General features: G+C 35.5%; 1 protein-coding gene across 1 annotated transcript; it reads left to right on the forward strand.

The window, feature by feature from the left end:
* Positions 1–2,593: 2,593 nt before the first annotated feature.
* On the forward strand, positions 2,594–6,860 carry LOC111897411 (exocyst complex component EXO70A1). The gene is made up of 11 exons (XM_023893375.2): positions 2,594–2,903; positions 2,995–3,090; positions 3,191–3,396; positions 3,485–3,721; positions 3,824–3,962; positions 4,040–4,252; positions 4,348–4,553; positions 4,642–4,839; positions 5,411–5,510; positions 5,600–5,829; positions 6,582–6,860. The coding sequence occupies exons 1-11, from the start codon at positions 2,712–2,714 to the stop codon at positions 6,697–6,699; spliced, it is 1,935 nt and encodes a 644-aa protein (XP_023749143.1). The 5' UTR covers positions 2,594–2,711; the 3' UTR covers positions 6,700–6,860.
* Positions 6,861–16,218: the final 9,358 nt, after the last annotated feature.

Here is a 16,218-nt window from a genome sequence, read left to right on the forward strand (position 1 = left end):
CTAGTTTGAGTATTTAATTTTTACACCAAAAGGTCTCCATAGTTGAGGTAAAACTTATTTTTGGTTAACAAGTATGACGAGGATAGGGGTATGAACGTAAGGTCTCTTGTAGAAGGACAAATAATAGGAGCCACGTTGCATTGTAATTCTTATTTACACTTTGCTCCCCTGCATTTTGTTACTTTCTCATGTTGCAACCTTTTTGTTTTCTGTTTTTGTTATCGATGATGGAAGGTCTACAATGATAGGAGATTTGTCTTTTATAGTATCATGTCGACCTTATGGTCTTTCCTTTTTGGTATAATAGCAAGGTTTGTCATTATCGTATAAGTTAACTATTTTCCAGAAAAAAATTGTGTATGTGTGACCTTCGTGTGGCCAAGCGAGCAACCCCCTCTTTTAGTTTGTGATTAGGTCTTTTTTTATTATGTATTTTTTGTATATGATAATATCTTTTAAGAAGTAAAATCTATTCAATGGAAAGAAATATGTTATTGTCATTTGAAAACAAACAAAATAAAGTAAACAAGACTTATTAGTTATCGGTTCACAAGTTGTCACTTGTGTTGAGTAGTCTATTTTATGAGGATAAAAGTGTAATCTATTGTTTGCAATGCCCGTTCAAGTTTATGAGTTATAGGGGCCTAAACTAAAACTTGAAAAAAATGTTGCTTAATTCTCTAGTTAACAAAATATTTGACAAACGAATTATGTGGACATTAGTAAGATTAGTTTAAAAGAATTAATTATGTTATTAATTAATAGACAGTAATAAAGATAACTAACACCCCATATAAAAAATAAATTTTTTTTATATGGTCCTGATTTTTAACCATCTTATAGTCTATAAAATAACACCAAATAAATAGAAATTATTAAAAAGATAGTGATTCTAAACTTTATTTAACTTTTTGTTATATATTCATTACATGAAATAAAATAACTTGTCTTCAATTTATTAAAAAAAATGAATAGGCAAACAAATAATAAATACATAAAAGTTGTCAGAAGAGTTTTAACCTTTTCAGAATTCACTTTTCCGTGTCTATGTTTAGAGTCTATTCTTATCTTCATTTGTGAGAGTCTCAGAAAAAGAAAAAAAATAGTCACGTACAAGTTCAACGAAGAGGAGATTAAGATGTGCACGAAGGTCGATGGTCGAAGATGGTGAGCAGTTCGGCAGGGGGTGGAGACTACATGGAAGTAAGCAGCAAGGCGGAGAATAGAGAGAGCATGCATAGAGGTTTCTGGTTTGGTTTACAAATGGAAGTAAGCACTTTGTCTTCGAGGATATCTTGTTGTGGTAGGGATAATTTCTCATGATTTTGTATTTTTTTTTTCCGATGATAGGGATATCTACTGACGAGTTTTTGTATTTTTTAGGAAGGTTCAAGGAATAAATTTTATATTTGATTTTCGAAGAGCTTAATATCCAATTTTTTTAGTAAAATTGGTCTTGAACTCTTAATTGTTTCCGTAATTTATGGTTTTTTGTTATTTATTGATTTAATTCCTAATATATTTGATTTTCTTGGATACATGTATTTCAAAACCTCAGGGCCATGAGATTGGTCCTTCTATTTCCATGTATAAATGGTATTAATAAGGCAAAAAAAACGGGGTGGCCATACCCCTGGCCCCCATAGAGGTTCCGCCACTGAGTTAGGCTTTACGATGTCATGAAGTTTTTGTCGATGGCATGCTGACGTGGATTAGTTTGTAGGTGGCAAACACCACCCCTTGACTAGTTTTTTTTTTTTTTTTTTTTTTTTTTTTTTTTTTTTTTTTTTTTTTTTTGTCATTGACAAATCTTAATGTTGAACTTTCACCGATGATAAATTGAGATTGTTTGGAGGTTTGGTTTTCATTCTAAATATTGATTGATCATTGCCAATTTTATTTTATTTATTTATTTCAAAAGTAAATATATCACCACATCCCACTTATAGGCAAATTGTAGCAAAATTAGTAAAATCCTATGTAACGCCTATATATCATACTTTTACCATTAACAAAACAACCACGGTACCCTTTAGCATGAAATAGGCATACACATTAGATAACTATTAAAAATGTTATAGTTTGGACATTTAATGTTTTTTTTTTGTCTTTGATGAATCCTTATATTTATAATTTTATATATAAGGACTACTATAAGAACCGATCATTTATAGTTTAATAATAATAATAATAATAATAATAATAATAATAATAATAATTTTATGTTTTTGTTTTTATTTGTTTAACATTTGTTTATTATGTAAAAAGTTTCAAACTTAATACTAATTCTTTACTTTTTACAATTATAAATCAATATCAATATATATTTAAAACAAAACCAATTATGTAACAACATTCACATTTTACTTGTGTAACATATTTTTTTCCTTTAAAATGTATTGATATTGATCTATAACGGTTAAATATTACAAATCATTAAATTTTATATGCCTGACTATATGTTTGGATAATAAAAATAAAATTATTAAACAATAAATTTATCAGAATTAATATATGATCTAAATTGATTTATTTTTATACAAGATCGATCAAAAAATGTAAAATAAGATTTTATTTTATTACTATTATTTTTTTGAACTTTTTTCAAAGCGTCCAACCCAAGGGATTACCATCAGGAAGGTATATAAAGCAATAAGGCTGGCTCCTTCATTCTCCCATTGCGTGTTCCAACTTCCCAATCAAAACCTTGAATGGAAACGAACAAGCGAAATGAGAAAACAACTGGGTTTAATGAAATCACCATGGAAACCCTACGTGATAGGGCTGTTACAATGAGGGATTGTCTCGCAAGGAGTCAGATAATCACCGACAGCATGACCTCCATTCTCGGTTCCTTCGATCTCCGCCTCTCCGCCCTCGAAACCGCCATGCGCCCGACCCAGGTTTTACATTTATCACTCTTCATCTTCCTTAATTCAATCTCTTCTCTGTTGAATGCATTTTGAAATTCACCATGGTTTCATTTGTGTGCAGGTGAAAACGCATTCAATGAGGAAGGCACATGAGAACATTGATAAGACATTGAAGTTCGCCGATGCAATTTTGATCCAGTTTGAGCTTACTAAACAGGTTGCTTTCCGTATTTCCTCGATATATGATCTATCATGTCGCTTTACTCTTTCCGATTTCGAAAATCCCCCCAAAAAATGTCTATATTCTGAATGTGTAGGCGGAGGCTGTGATTCTGAAAGGTCCACAAGAAGATTTGCAGAGTTATCTAGAAGCAGTTGGTCAGCTGAAAACCATCGTTCGATTTTTTAGTACAAATAAAAACCTCAAGACCAGTATCGGAGTGATTACACATGCCACAACCTTGCTTCAAAAAGCTTCAATGATGCTTGAGGACGAATTCCGCCAGCTATTATCGTCATACAGGTCTCAATTTTACAAAATTTCGTTATTCAGCTCATGTAACTTCTAATTCTTCCCTAATAATCTTGCTCAAATTCCGCCATTGTTACAGTAAACCTGTGGAACCTGATCGTCTTTTAGACTGCCTACCTGCTTCTCTTCGACCAACACCACCAACTGCTCATGGTGAAGGTGTCAGGAAAAACCCTGCAGATCACCATAAAGATTTAGAAAATGTTGTTTATCGCCCTCCCACTCTCATTCCACCTAAAGTTACACCATTGCTGCATGATCTAGCTCAACAAATGCATCAAGCTGGCCATCAACAGCAAGTATTTATGATTTACAGGTGAGATCTTTTTTCTTTCCATTTTATATATGCCTTTCTCATGAATCCCCATTCTGATATCAGCAAAAACAGTTCATAATATGACTGTTTATCTATCTTCAGGGAAGCACGATCTGCATGTATGGAAAGCAGCCTTAGAAAACTTGGAGTAGAAAAGCTCCATAAAGACGATGTTCAAAGGATGCAGTGGGAGGTTCTAGAGGCTAAAATAGGAAATTGGATTCATTTCGTGAGAATTGCTGTAAGATTTTACAAAACAACCATATATGACATCATATTGATATGATATATATCTAACATTTATTGTAACTAAAACAGGTAAAACTACTATTTGCTGCAGAAAGGAAAGTATCTGATGAAGTTTTTGAAGGAATGAAATCTTTCATGGATCAATGTTTTGCAGAAGCAACTTCAACCAGTGTCTCTTTACTTTTAAGTTTTGGGGAAGCCATAGCCAAAAGCAAAAGGTCACCTGAAAAGTTATTTGTTCTTCTTGACATGTATGAGATAATGAAAGAAGTTCAACCAGAGGTACTAACTATTAACATATATACATAACTTTTCATTTTTCATTTATTTTATTATTTCATACCATTATTTTTACAATCAATTACACCTTTTGACAGTTTAATACCCTTTATGAAAGTATATCTGGAGCTGAAATGAGAGAATCTGTTTCTGCTTTAACAAAACGTTTAGCTGAAACAGCTCAAGAAACTTTTGTTGATTTTGAAGAAGCTGTTGAAAAAGATGCCACTAAAACTGCTGTTCTTGATGGAACTGTTCATCCTTTGACTAGTTATGTTATTAATTATGTCAAATTCTTATTTGAGTAAGTCCACTAATATTTCTCTTTTCTATAAAAAAAAAATCATTTTCTATTTCTTGCAATTTTGTAATATGATCTGTTTATGATGCAGTTATCAGTCAACATTGAAGCTACTATTTCTAGAGTTTGAGCAAATTGATCCAGATGCACAGCTGGCAAAAATAACAACAAGAATAATGCAAGCTTTACAAAATAATTTGGATGGAAAATCTAAGCAGTATAAAGATCAAGCTTTGACTCAAATATTTATGATGAATAATATTCATTATATTGTTAGATCTGTACGAAGGTATAATTATAATTTGACCTTTTTTTCTTTTTAATAATCTTTCGAGTTAAATGTAAATCAATTTTGAATGCTATAATTGATTTTCAAAGTATAAAGGTCTAATAAGGAAAAGACTAAATTACATTTTTGGCCCCCGAATATAGCTGATTTTTGTAATTTTGGTCTCGAAAAGTTTCCTCTTACAATTTTGGTCCTTATTAGAGGTTTTTGAAATGTTTTTGGTCCTTGTACATAGTAAAATGACATTTTTTGCAATTTTCCTTCTAAAAATAGTCGTTTTACTTGGAACATGGAACAAAAACTATACAAAAACCTTAAATAAGGACCAAAACTGCAAAAGAAAACTTTTTGGAACCAAATTTGAAAGATTCGGCTATACTCTGGTACCAAAAATGTAACTTACCCTAAGAAAAAAAAAACGAAAGTACAACGCTACAAAATAAATCAAAGTATAATGCCCTAATAAGAATTTATAAGAAAAAAAAAGTGAAAGTACAATAAAAAAACGAAAGTGGATTTTATATTATAATAAACAAATAAATGAAAGTATGTTACTATTTCTTGCATTTAGGTCAGAAGCAAAGGAAATGTTAGGCGATGACTGGGTACAAATCCACCGAAGAGTCGTACAACAACATGCAAACCAATACAAGAGAATTTGTTGGTCTAAGGTTTCTTAAACTTTTATAAATAGAAAAATAAAAATAAATTTTGTTTTTTTTAATTAAAGTACGATGCTAATTATTATTACTTTTTGCAGATATTACAGTGTCTGACAGTACAAGTGGCAGGCAATGATGGGACAAGCACCGCGGGTGTTTCAAGGGCAACAGTAAAAGAAAGATTCAAAACTTTTAATAATCAATTTGAGGAATTGCATCAAAGGCAATCTCAATGGAGTGTTCCTGATAGTGAGTTACGCGAGTCTTTGAGACTCGCAGTTGCTGAAGTCCTTTTGCCGGCTTATAGATCTTTTAAAAAAAGATTCGGGTATTTCTTGTTTTTTTTTGGTTAAAAAGTTGACTTGTGTATAACTCACCCTAAAAGCTTTTTGGGTCTTGAAAGTCAACTTTTTTTTTTTGACCAAAATCGTTAAAAGGGTAATATAGTCATTTTTTACTTGAAAACATGAACTAAAACTTTACAAAAACCTTAAATAACAACCAAAACTGTAATATGAAACTGTTTAAGACCAAAATTTGCAAAAACCAATTAAACTAAGGGACCACCCATCCTGGCAGGGTGGGTGGTCCCGGGGTTTAGTTTGCTGTTTTTTTGCAAAATTTGGTCTTAAACAGTTTCTTATTGCAGTTTTGGTTGTTATTTGAGATTTTTGTAAAGTTTTGGTCCATGTTTTTAAGTAAAAAATGACTATGTTACCCTTTAAATGATTTTTGGGACCAAATCGTTACAAAATCATCAAATAGGATTAAAATTGCAAGCAAAAACTTTTTAGTACCAAAATGGCAAAATCAACAACATTTTGTAATTTACACTAAAATAAATAATTACTTAAAAAATAAAAATATATTTTGATTTGGACAATAAGCACTAAAACCGCCCAAAAAGGTTATGGCGGTTAATTTTGAGATCATTTTAGTAACCTATCGTGGACAAAAGGCAAAGTTTTATACCCTTTTTTAGCGTTAAACCTTTTTTTTTTTTTTTTAAATAATTTTGGAGATGGGTGGTTTTTTATTTTGTGTAATTATGTAAATTTTGTGTTGTTACTAATAACGCAGGCCTATGATTGAGGGTGGTAAAAATCCGTCAAAATACATAAAGTTAACGCCGGAGGATATTGAGCGAATGTTGGCTGAATTTTTCGAAGGAAAAACATTGCATGATCAAAAACGTTAGAACTTAGGATGATTTTTATATTGTTGAAAATGAAGTTATTATATTCTTTTAGTTATTTAATGAAATGAATAAAAAGGCTGATGGTGCATTACTATCCCATTTATATCTTGTATAGTTGTCATCATTTTGATCATTACAAATTTAATCCACAAGTAATTTACTATTTTATATATATCTACTACACTCATATATAAAGGACATTGATATTATAAGTATATCTTTTTTTTAAAACATTATTCAAAGAATAGTAAAATGGCAATTTATTAGGGCAAAATGACTTCTTATCCGTGTTCACATATTGGCAACTTTTTCTTTTTTGTACATAATAAAGCAACTAACTTGTTTTAACTGTTTAAATTACACCAATATTACCGGCTAATACATGCTTTAACCGGTAACTCAAGGGGAAAATGTCTTACGAGGGTAACTACCTCTTATCCGTGTTCACATATTGGCAACTTCTTCTTTTTTGTACATAAGAAAACAACTAACTTGTTTTAATTGTGTAACATCCCAAAAATCATGACCGAAAATTTTGTTTTTAATTTAATACTAAAACCATAATTGTCAAACCATTAATTTAATACTCCGGCATCGGGCCCCGCCCGGCATTAGGCCCCGCCCGGCATCGAGCCCCGCTCGGTATACATATTTGTCTCTCTTAGGCCTCGTCTGTCTCCGGGTCCCGCCCACTAAACACATACAATCATATAACATGCTAACACATAAAGAAACATACTCTACTGTATCCTTGTCCTAAGAAACATACTCTGCTAATAATGAGATACGGAACTTCGTCCGTACTCAGCTAGTTCCAGCCAGTGCTTCAGCAGTGTAAGGTGAGTCTCCTCACTGTGTGAATGGGTCTAAGGCCACAATGCCAGCCCATGTAGTTTATGAGTAGGAAGACCCGGGGGTTAGCCCTAGGCATTGTATGCTAGTATGTTATTCTGGACCAAGCTCCGATGTCGGGTGGGTGCCCGAGGAATGTTTTCATGTTAGATTATACTTGTTGTCTGCGTGATACTTGTATGTGCCTGGTAGGGAGGTGAGTGTGGACGAGGTCCCATATCTCGTCACTAGTTGAGTACGGACGAGGTTCCGTATCTCATTATTAGCAAAGTATGTTTCTTAGGATAGGGATACAGTAGAGTATGTTTCTTTATGTGTTAGCATGTTATATGATTGTATGTGTTTAGTGGGCGGGGCCCGGAGACAGATGGGGCCTAAGAGAGACAGATCTGTATACCGAGCGGGGCTCGATGCCAGGCAGGGCTTAATGTCGGGCGGGGCCCGATGCCAGAGTATTAAATTAATGGTTTGACAATTATGGTTTTAGTATTAAACTAAAAACAAAATTTCCGGTCATGATTTTTGGGATGTTACACAGTTAAAACAAGTTAGTTGCTTTCTTATGAACAAAAAAGAAGAAGTTGTCAATATGTGAACACGGATAAGAGGTAGTTACCCTCGTAAGTCATTTTCCCCTTGAGTTACCGGTTAAAGCAGGTATTAACCGGTAATATTGGTGTAATTTAAACAGTCAAAACAAGTTAATTGCTTTATTATGTACAAAAAAGAAGAAATTGCCAATATGTGAACACAGATAAGAAGTAGTTACCATCCTAAGTCAATTTCCCATTTATTAGTATCTATTTAAGTCCCAAAATTTGTCTTTTGCTCATGCAAATATCGTTTATCTATATAGTGGGGCCCGCATCTTCACTCCCCAAATTTCTTTTTTGTCACTCTGTTTTTTCACCACCTCAGCTTTCCATCGTATTTGTCACACTTCTTTGGAAATGAATTGTCATGCTATATATTTTAAACAATTTAATTTATATAAAACCTAAAACTTTCATTTATTTAAAAAACAAAACACACATAATACATAATATAAAACGTATTAATAACAAAGAAAAGATAAAAGTTATAAATTATATATATTTTAATTTTGGCTTTCACCACCAAAACAAAAGCACCTTCTATCATGGTGTAATGAGTCGATTTTCATATTATTGGATTTTTCTTTGTTGACTTCATGTTTCTTGGCAAATACCCAATAATTTTCAAGATTTTTATTTATGAGCGTTATCTCCATCCTTAAACCTTGTATATCGTCGGAATTTGACCCGACACTTTTATCTTTTCTTTTCTCTTTATCTCTTCCCATTAGGCGAGGATGTGGTGTAAACTCAACCGATTTGTCATCAATGTTGAGGTTGAATCTGATATAACCATCCGACGATGGGTAAGAGGTATCAGATGTTTTGGTTCTTCTGGAACCATCTGAAAGAAGAGTTACGCAGATAGGCCATGATCTAAGTTGGAGTTTCAGGTTGGGGACATGATTATGCTGAAGGTATTACCCTAGAAGGGTGTTATACGCTTTAGGAAGCGAGGCAAGTTGGTCCCCCCAATTTATTCGGCCTTTTAGAGTGGTGGTCAGTGTAGGCAAGGTGGCCTACAGGTTGGATCTACTTGAGGAGCTTAGTCAAATACATATCACCTTCCATGTTTCTCAGTTTCGAAAATTCTTGGTTGATGATATAGCGGTGGTACCATTAGACGACATTCAGGTCAATGAGCGTCTGAATTATGTGGAGAGACCGGTGGCTATTTTGGATAGGAAGAAGAAGACCTTATGCAATAATGTGGTACCTATAGTCAAAGTTCAGTAATAACATCAGTAGGGTTCCAAGTGGACTTCGGAGCCTAAGTCAGAGATGCACGAGCACTACCCAGATCTATTTGCAACGGAGAATTTCGGGGACAAAATCTAGTTCAAGTGGAGGAGAATTGTAACACCAATTTTCGGGTATGTTTCTCTCAAAACTTTTATTATTCAAGTTTTTAGATTTGGTGGCCGCGCCGTGGTAAATGAGATCCCATGACGTGGCTATGGCCAGAAGGTACGCGAAGGTTAAGTGGACGTCGCGACATGGCAGCCATTTAATGACAAACCCTAATTTATGGGGTTTACATCCCTATTTAAGGGATGTGAAGGATATGGTTTGCATACCCACAACCTCCATCACCTCCCTTCCTCCCTCCTTGAAACCCTAGCTTCCATTATTGAAGTTCTTGAGTTTTGTGGTGATTTTTTGTGTTTTGAAGAAGAAGAAGGTGATACTTGGGTATTGATTCAGCAAACAACTTTCCTCATTATATTTGTGTACCTGTTTTGGACCATTATAAGTGTCTAAGCTCAATCTTTATGCATTAAACTTCTAGATGTAGGCTTTCATGCTAGTAGTTTCATGATTGGGAAAGTTTAGATGAATATATCTCATAAAGTTATCAACTTTATGAATTATTGAGGTTATTTTGGGGGTTTGGTGTTGTAGATCTAGAGAGTTTATTGAGTTTTGGTTACTTCTATGAGATTTGAACCACATTTTACACCATGTTGATCAAGTTTGAGTTCAAGACATGCATTGGAGATGTATGTGTATAAAGCAATGATTTTTATGATGTTTTGGGTGTATGAATGCATTCTAGAAAGTATGGATTGATGACTTGAGGGAGTAAGAGATTAATGTAATAAGTTGGTCTGGGCGATTCCCAATACATAGAGATTGGCCTCCATGTCGCGGCGTTATGCAGTTTCGTGACTATTTTGTCGTGAGGTTGCCACAACGTGGCAAGGATTGGTCTCGACGTGGCAGCCATCTGAGTTGACTTTTGATTGTTGACCGTTGACTTTTACTAAGTTTGACTTTAGGTCAAATTAAGGGTTTTGGGTTGTAGTTTGAGTTATGGTCCCTGTTTGTTGTATATGTGACCTATAGTACCGGTTTTTAGATCTTTGATCAGTGTTATTATCTTTTAGTCTGTGAGGTGAGTTTTCTCACTATACTTTGTACTGCAGTATGTGTCCTTATGTGTAGGATGTTGGTATACTTTAGTGATTTATTAGATTGGTAGATATGTATGATTATCTTTATTTGCTTGTTATTGATTATTGTTTGCATATGTCGACATACTGTGGTTGGGTTGAGGCGGTATTGTTTTGTGTTGTAAGCCAACAAACCCGGGAGCAATCCATTCATATGTTGAGGGTCGGGAGGGGAAAACCAGTATTATGTTGTGGGATCAGGAGCAAGCCAGTCATAATTCGATTGCACGGGGAATGGCAATCTAGTCTCATGTTGTGGGCCCGGGGGCATTCCGGTCTTATGTTGTGGCCCCAATGTGCATGCATTGTATATGTATTGTTGTGTGGGGTATTTTAGGGGAACTCACTAGATTTGGCTTATAATTGTTAATTTCAATATTTTCAGGTTCTTCAGATAATCGGAGCAAGGCGAAAGTGTGATCGTACACCTCCTCCTCTTGATTTTATGTTGAGAGATTATTTTGATATACCGATTTCTATGTTTTTGTTTTGAAAACAATGGTTTACAACCTTATGGTTTTATAAAAGTGTTTTTAAAAAAGAAAATTTGTTTTCATGCTTTTTAGGATGTTACAAGTTAGTATCAGAGCCCTGTTTTGAGAGAACTAGATGAACACGTGTGTGACTCTACACTCAAAGTATGGATCTACAAATATTATTCATAATTAAGGCTATTTTAAAATAATCAAAGGAGAGGATGTGATGTGTACAATCAGTCGAAGCCCAAGGAAAGTTATTTCCCAAGATACCCATGCTTATTTATGTGTATTAATGATATGTTAGAAATTCATGTTAGTTTATAGGTTAGGATCTTCAGTAGTTGTATGATAGAATTGCCAGATTTATGATGTTTGATGGCCTAGGGGAATTTATTGATGTGCTATATAAAAATGACATTATTATTGTAGTTGCTTAATGTGTGCATCATAGTTGTATATAACTAATAATTTATAGCCCGAGAATTTTCGATTAACCTTATTTCACGTTCCTTGTCTGGTTGTGGGCTTAGGATAAAATCAATTATTCGATTGTCTGTCGAATGCAATGTTATGTATGATTAGCATATGCAAAGTGACTGTAGAGTTAGTGGAAGTTTCATGAATGGGTGTTGTTGTTAGAAAATTAGCATAATGTATGATTAGCTACTCTTGAGAGAGTGGGTTTAGGATGTATGTGTATCCTAGTTTATTGGGCTTTATGGTCGGAATTCGTGTCGATCCTTCGAGACAAACACAGGTAGGTGTGGAAGGTAGTATCGGCACGTACTACTGAAACCATAGGACCCGTACACATATCAAGAAAATCACAAATTCCAAGGATTTAGTGGCTAAGTAGTGATGTGTTGGAATATAATGTGATTTTCTGATGTGTTCGGGTTTATTTTCATTATGGTGATCACTAGAGGTTCGAGATTAGGAGTTGACGGCCCGGAGAGGCCAATATTGACTGACGATGAGATTGACGAGATGATCACCACCCAAGTGACCATGATAGTTAGGGAGGCGATCCCAGAGATGTTTGGGTCTGTCAAGACTGTTATGATTGAGCTATTCGATGAGTGTTATGTTGTTGTTTCTGAGCCTACTGCTGCAGGATTTCAAAGGAGGAGGATGATGTAGTACCAAGACTTCAGCAACACGAATCTCCCAGACTTTGACAGGGTCAAGGACTCGATCGTTTCAATGAGGTGGATATCTAATGTTAAGGGTTGTTTCTTCACATTCTCATTACCAGAGGACCAGAAGGTTAAGTTCGCCTTGAACCTTCTACAATTGGGGGCAAAGGATTGGTGGAAGCTGGTGACCGCTGACCAATGCTTATTCTCCTACATAGAAAGTTGTAGTGACTTGGGAGTAATGCATGGAAATATTCCACACTGAGTATGTTCCATTGGTTGAGAGGGAGATATTAGCGTAGGAGTATCTGTCATTAAAGTAGACAATAGAGTCGATAACGAAGATCACCAATATATTTGTCGATAGAGCCTTTTTCTACATCGAGTATGTTGCTTTATAGAGGGTTCATATGTCCCGATACTTGACCATGCTCAAGACGAATATTCGTGAGTTTGTGTCGACGCAAAAGTATTGTTCCCTCTCTGAGATGCAGTCCTTCTCTCGGAAGAAAGAGAGAGAGAGAGAGAGAGAGAGAGAGAGAGAGATATTGAGATTGAGATTGAGACCTATGCGAGAGAGAAGAGGCAAACCCCATGTTAAACACAATCAACAGTGAAGCGGTTAAAGCCTTTCGATTCATGATCCAGAGGTCAAAGGGGCTGCACTTATGACAAGTGTAGGAAGATGCATGAGGGAGCATGCTGATCAGCGACAGGGTGCCACAATTACGGCTGGGGGGGGAGGGGTCATTATGTGAGGGATTATCGTTAGTAGGCTCCTCCTTTGAGCACCAAGATTTGTTACCACTGTGATCAGGTTATCCATATGAAGGCCAATTTTCCCTTACTCGCTTCTAGACGAGTATAGGCACCGACTTTGACAACCCTCCAGATCACATATGATCGTCGGGGGAGGGATGAGGCCCCGAAGGCGAGGGTTCGCTCATTTTACCTTACTGTAGAGGAGGACATGGTGACACTTGACGTCGTTACTGGTATGTAATCATTTTTTATTATTATGTCAAGATAATTATTTTGTATGTTTATGTTTTTATTCCTAATAGGTACATTCTTAGTGAATTCCTTACTTGCTCTTGTGCTTTTCAACTCGGATGCGAGCCAATATTTTGTATCTCAGGCCTTCAGTAGGGATTTCGATATGAACCTTGGGGATTTGGAATGTTTGTTGCGAGTTTCCATGGCTAACAAACACAAGGTTTCTGCTTCAAGCAAGTTTCGTGATTGTACTTTGGAGATATTCGGGGTGCCCTACCCGATTGACCTGATTCTCATCCATATAGGGGATCTGTGCATGATTGTTGGGATGGACTGGCTGAGAAGGTTTGGAGCTTTGATCGATTACAAGAGGCAACTAGTGGTAGTTCAAACCCCAAGTGGGGTAGAGCTAACAATTTATGGAGAGGGTACCCGGGTTGGTTCATCTTTTTGTTCGGCTGCTAAGGATAGGCAGTATCTCCAACATGGATGTTCAGGTTATCTTGCCTATGTGATCGACACTCAAATTGAGGGGACGAAGTTGGTTGCGGATGTTACAATATTTAGAGAGTTTCCAGATGTTTTTCCAGAGTAATTGCCCGATGTGCCTCCCGTGAGCCAGGTGGAGTTTAGGATCGATCTGACCCCCAGTGCGGCTCCAGTTACTAAGGCATTGCATTGAGAATTGAACAAGTTGATGGTAAAGAACTGTTACCCACTTCCTAGGATTTATGATATTTTTGATCAGTTGCAGGGTGGATCTTGGTTCTCCAAGATTGATTTGAGGTTGGGATACCATAAGATGAGGTTTAGAGAGTATGAAGTGGAGAAGACAACATTCCAAACTCGTTATGGTCATTATGAGTTCGTGGTGATGTCGTTTAGGCTCACCAATGCACCTACAACATTTATGGATTTAATGAACCAGGTATGCAGACTGTAACGTCCGCAGATCCGGGCTAGTCAATTTAGAGGCAATAGGGGTCGAAAACGACTTTTCGACAAAAAGATTATTTAGAATAAATAATCTTAACCAAGTTGTAGAATATGTCACAGGGTTTCCGTACATATAAAGAACGCCGAAATCCGAGTTATAACGAAGAAGTTATGACTCGTCGAAGTTTCGCGTCGGAACCGGCACGGCGCCGGGAAGCGTAAATAGTAAATTTATGATAGAGCGAGATTTAGATTTAGCGCTCTAAACGAAAGTCGTAGAATATGATAAACTAAGAACTTCGATAAAAAGAACGCCCAAATCTGACTTCGTATGAAGAAGTTACGATTTTTCGAAGTTTCGGATTAGCAGTGTACAGTCCGAAATTCGAATATTAGATCGAGCGATTTTTAGCCGACACAACCTAAACGAGAATTGAAGTTCTCATTATTAGTAGAGTAACAATAAAAAGACAGACGAAAATGAACATCGGATGAAGAAGTTATGAGATTATAACGGACCAATCCTGTCCCGGCCTGTTAAAAATATAACTTTAAAAATAAATTCAAAATTAGCCGAAGGAGTCTAAACGAAAGTTGTAGAGTGCGTCTCCACCTACGCATGGATATAAAGAACATCAAAAACGGAGTTCGTATGAACGAGTTACAAATTATAATAGCATATTTACGTATTAAAATAAAGTATAAATCATATATACGTACACATATTGTGACATCCCCAAAATCACGGCCAGAAAAGACCGATTTTGTTTATGCTTTATAAAAATCAGAGTACTTCATTTTATAAAAAGGTTGCGGAATTTGTTCCCAGAAAAACATGGTAAATACGTTATTAAAACATTTTCGAAGAAACGTATTTATTTCATTTTAAAATGTTTGGGATGTCATCATTAATACCGAAACATGAGCATAAACAGACTTACAATGATTTACACTAGTGATCTATATCTCTTTTAAATCTCTCAGTGTAATGTCACTTCACTTCGTCACCTGTGATATACATAAACTGAGTGGGTCAGGTTGGGAAACCTGGTGAGTACATAGGGTTTTCAACCCATAATAATATAATTATTATGTTCAATCAAACAATCAACCCAATTACCCATCCCCATTATCTTCTTTACTCTTTAAGGATTTAACCTAAGAGTCATCTATCCTGCATTCGTTTATTCCGAAGTCCCTTACTTCCAGGGTTATGGGACTGGCACTAAATCCATAGCTGCCAATGTTCGTTCATAAAGCACTAATTCCATAGCTGCTATAGTCTATTCATCGGGTACTAAATCCATAGCTACCAGTCTTTATCTAATAGGTACTAAGTCCATAGCTACCAATGTTCAACAGGTACTAAGTCCATAGCTACCAATTCCTACAGGTACTAAATCCATAGCTACCAACGTCTAAAAGGTACTAAGTCCATAGCTACCGGTGTTTGTCCCATAGGCACTAAGTCTGTAGCTGCCAATGTATACTCACGTCATCTTCTATCTCTCCTCATTCATCTACCCATCTCATACCCAACATTTTCGTATATATAAAATACGTATACAGTTTAAGTCCTTTAAAACATGTATAAAACGTTCAACCAGCATAGACAGCAAGTATTCAGATAATGTGCACACATAGCACGTAGTTTATATAAAATACTTCATATCTATGTGAGTGCATAGTTACTTTCATCTTACACATAGATATGAAGTACTTTATATAAACTACGTGCTATGTGTGCACATTATCTGAATACTTGTTGTCTATGCTGGTTGAACGTTTTATACATGTTTTAAAGGACTTAAACTGTATACGTATTTTATATATACGAAAATGTTGGGTATGAGATGGGTAGATGAATGATGAGAGATAGAAGATGACGTGAGTATACATTGGCAGCTACAGACTTAGTGCCTATGGGACAAACACCGGTAGCTATGGACTTAGTACCTTTTAGACGTTGGTAGCTATGGATTTAGTACCTGTAGGAATTGGTAGCTATGGACTTAGTACCTGTTGAACATTGGTAGCTATGGACTTAGTACCTATTAGATAAAGACTGGTAGCT

This window comes from Lactuca sativa, chromosome 6 (genome assembly GCF_002870075.4).
Source record: "Lactuca sativa cultivar Salinas chromosome 6, Lsat_Salinas_v11, whole genome shotgun sequence".
Lineage (NCBI taxonomy): Eukaryota > Viridiplantae > Streptophyta > Magnoliopsida > Asterales > Asteraceae > Lactuca > Lactuca sativa.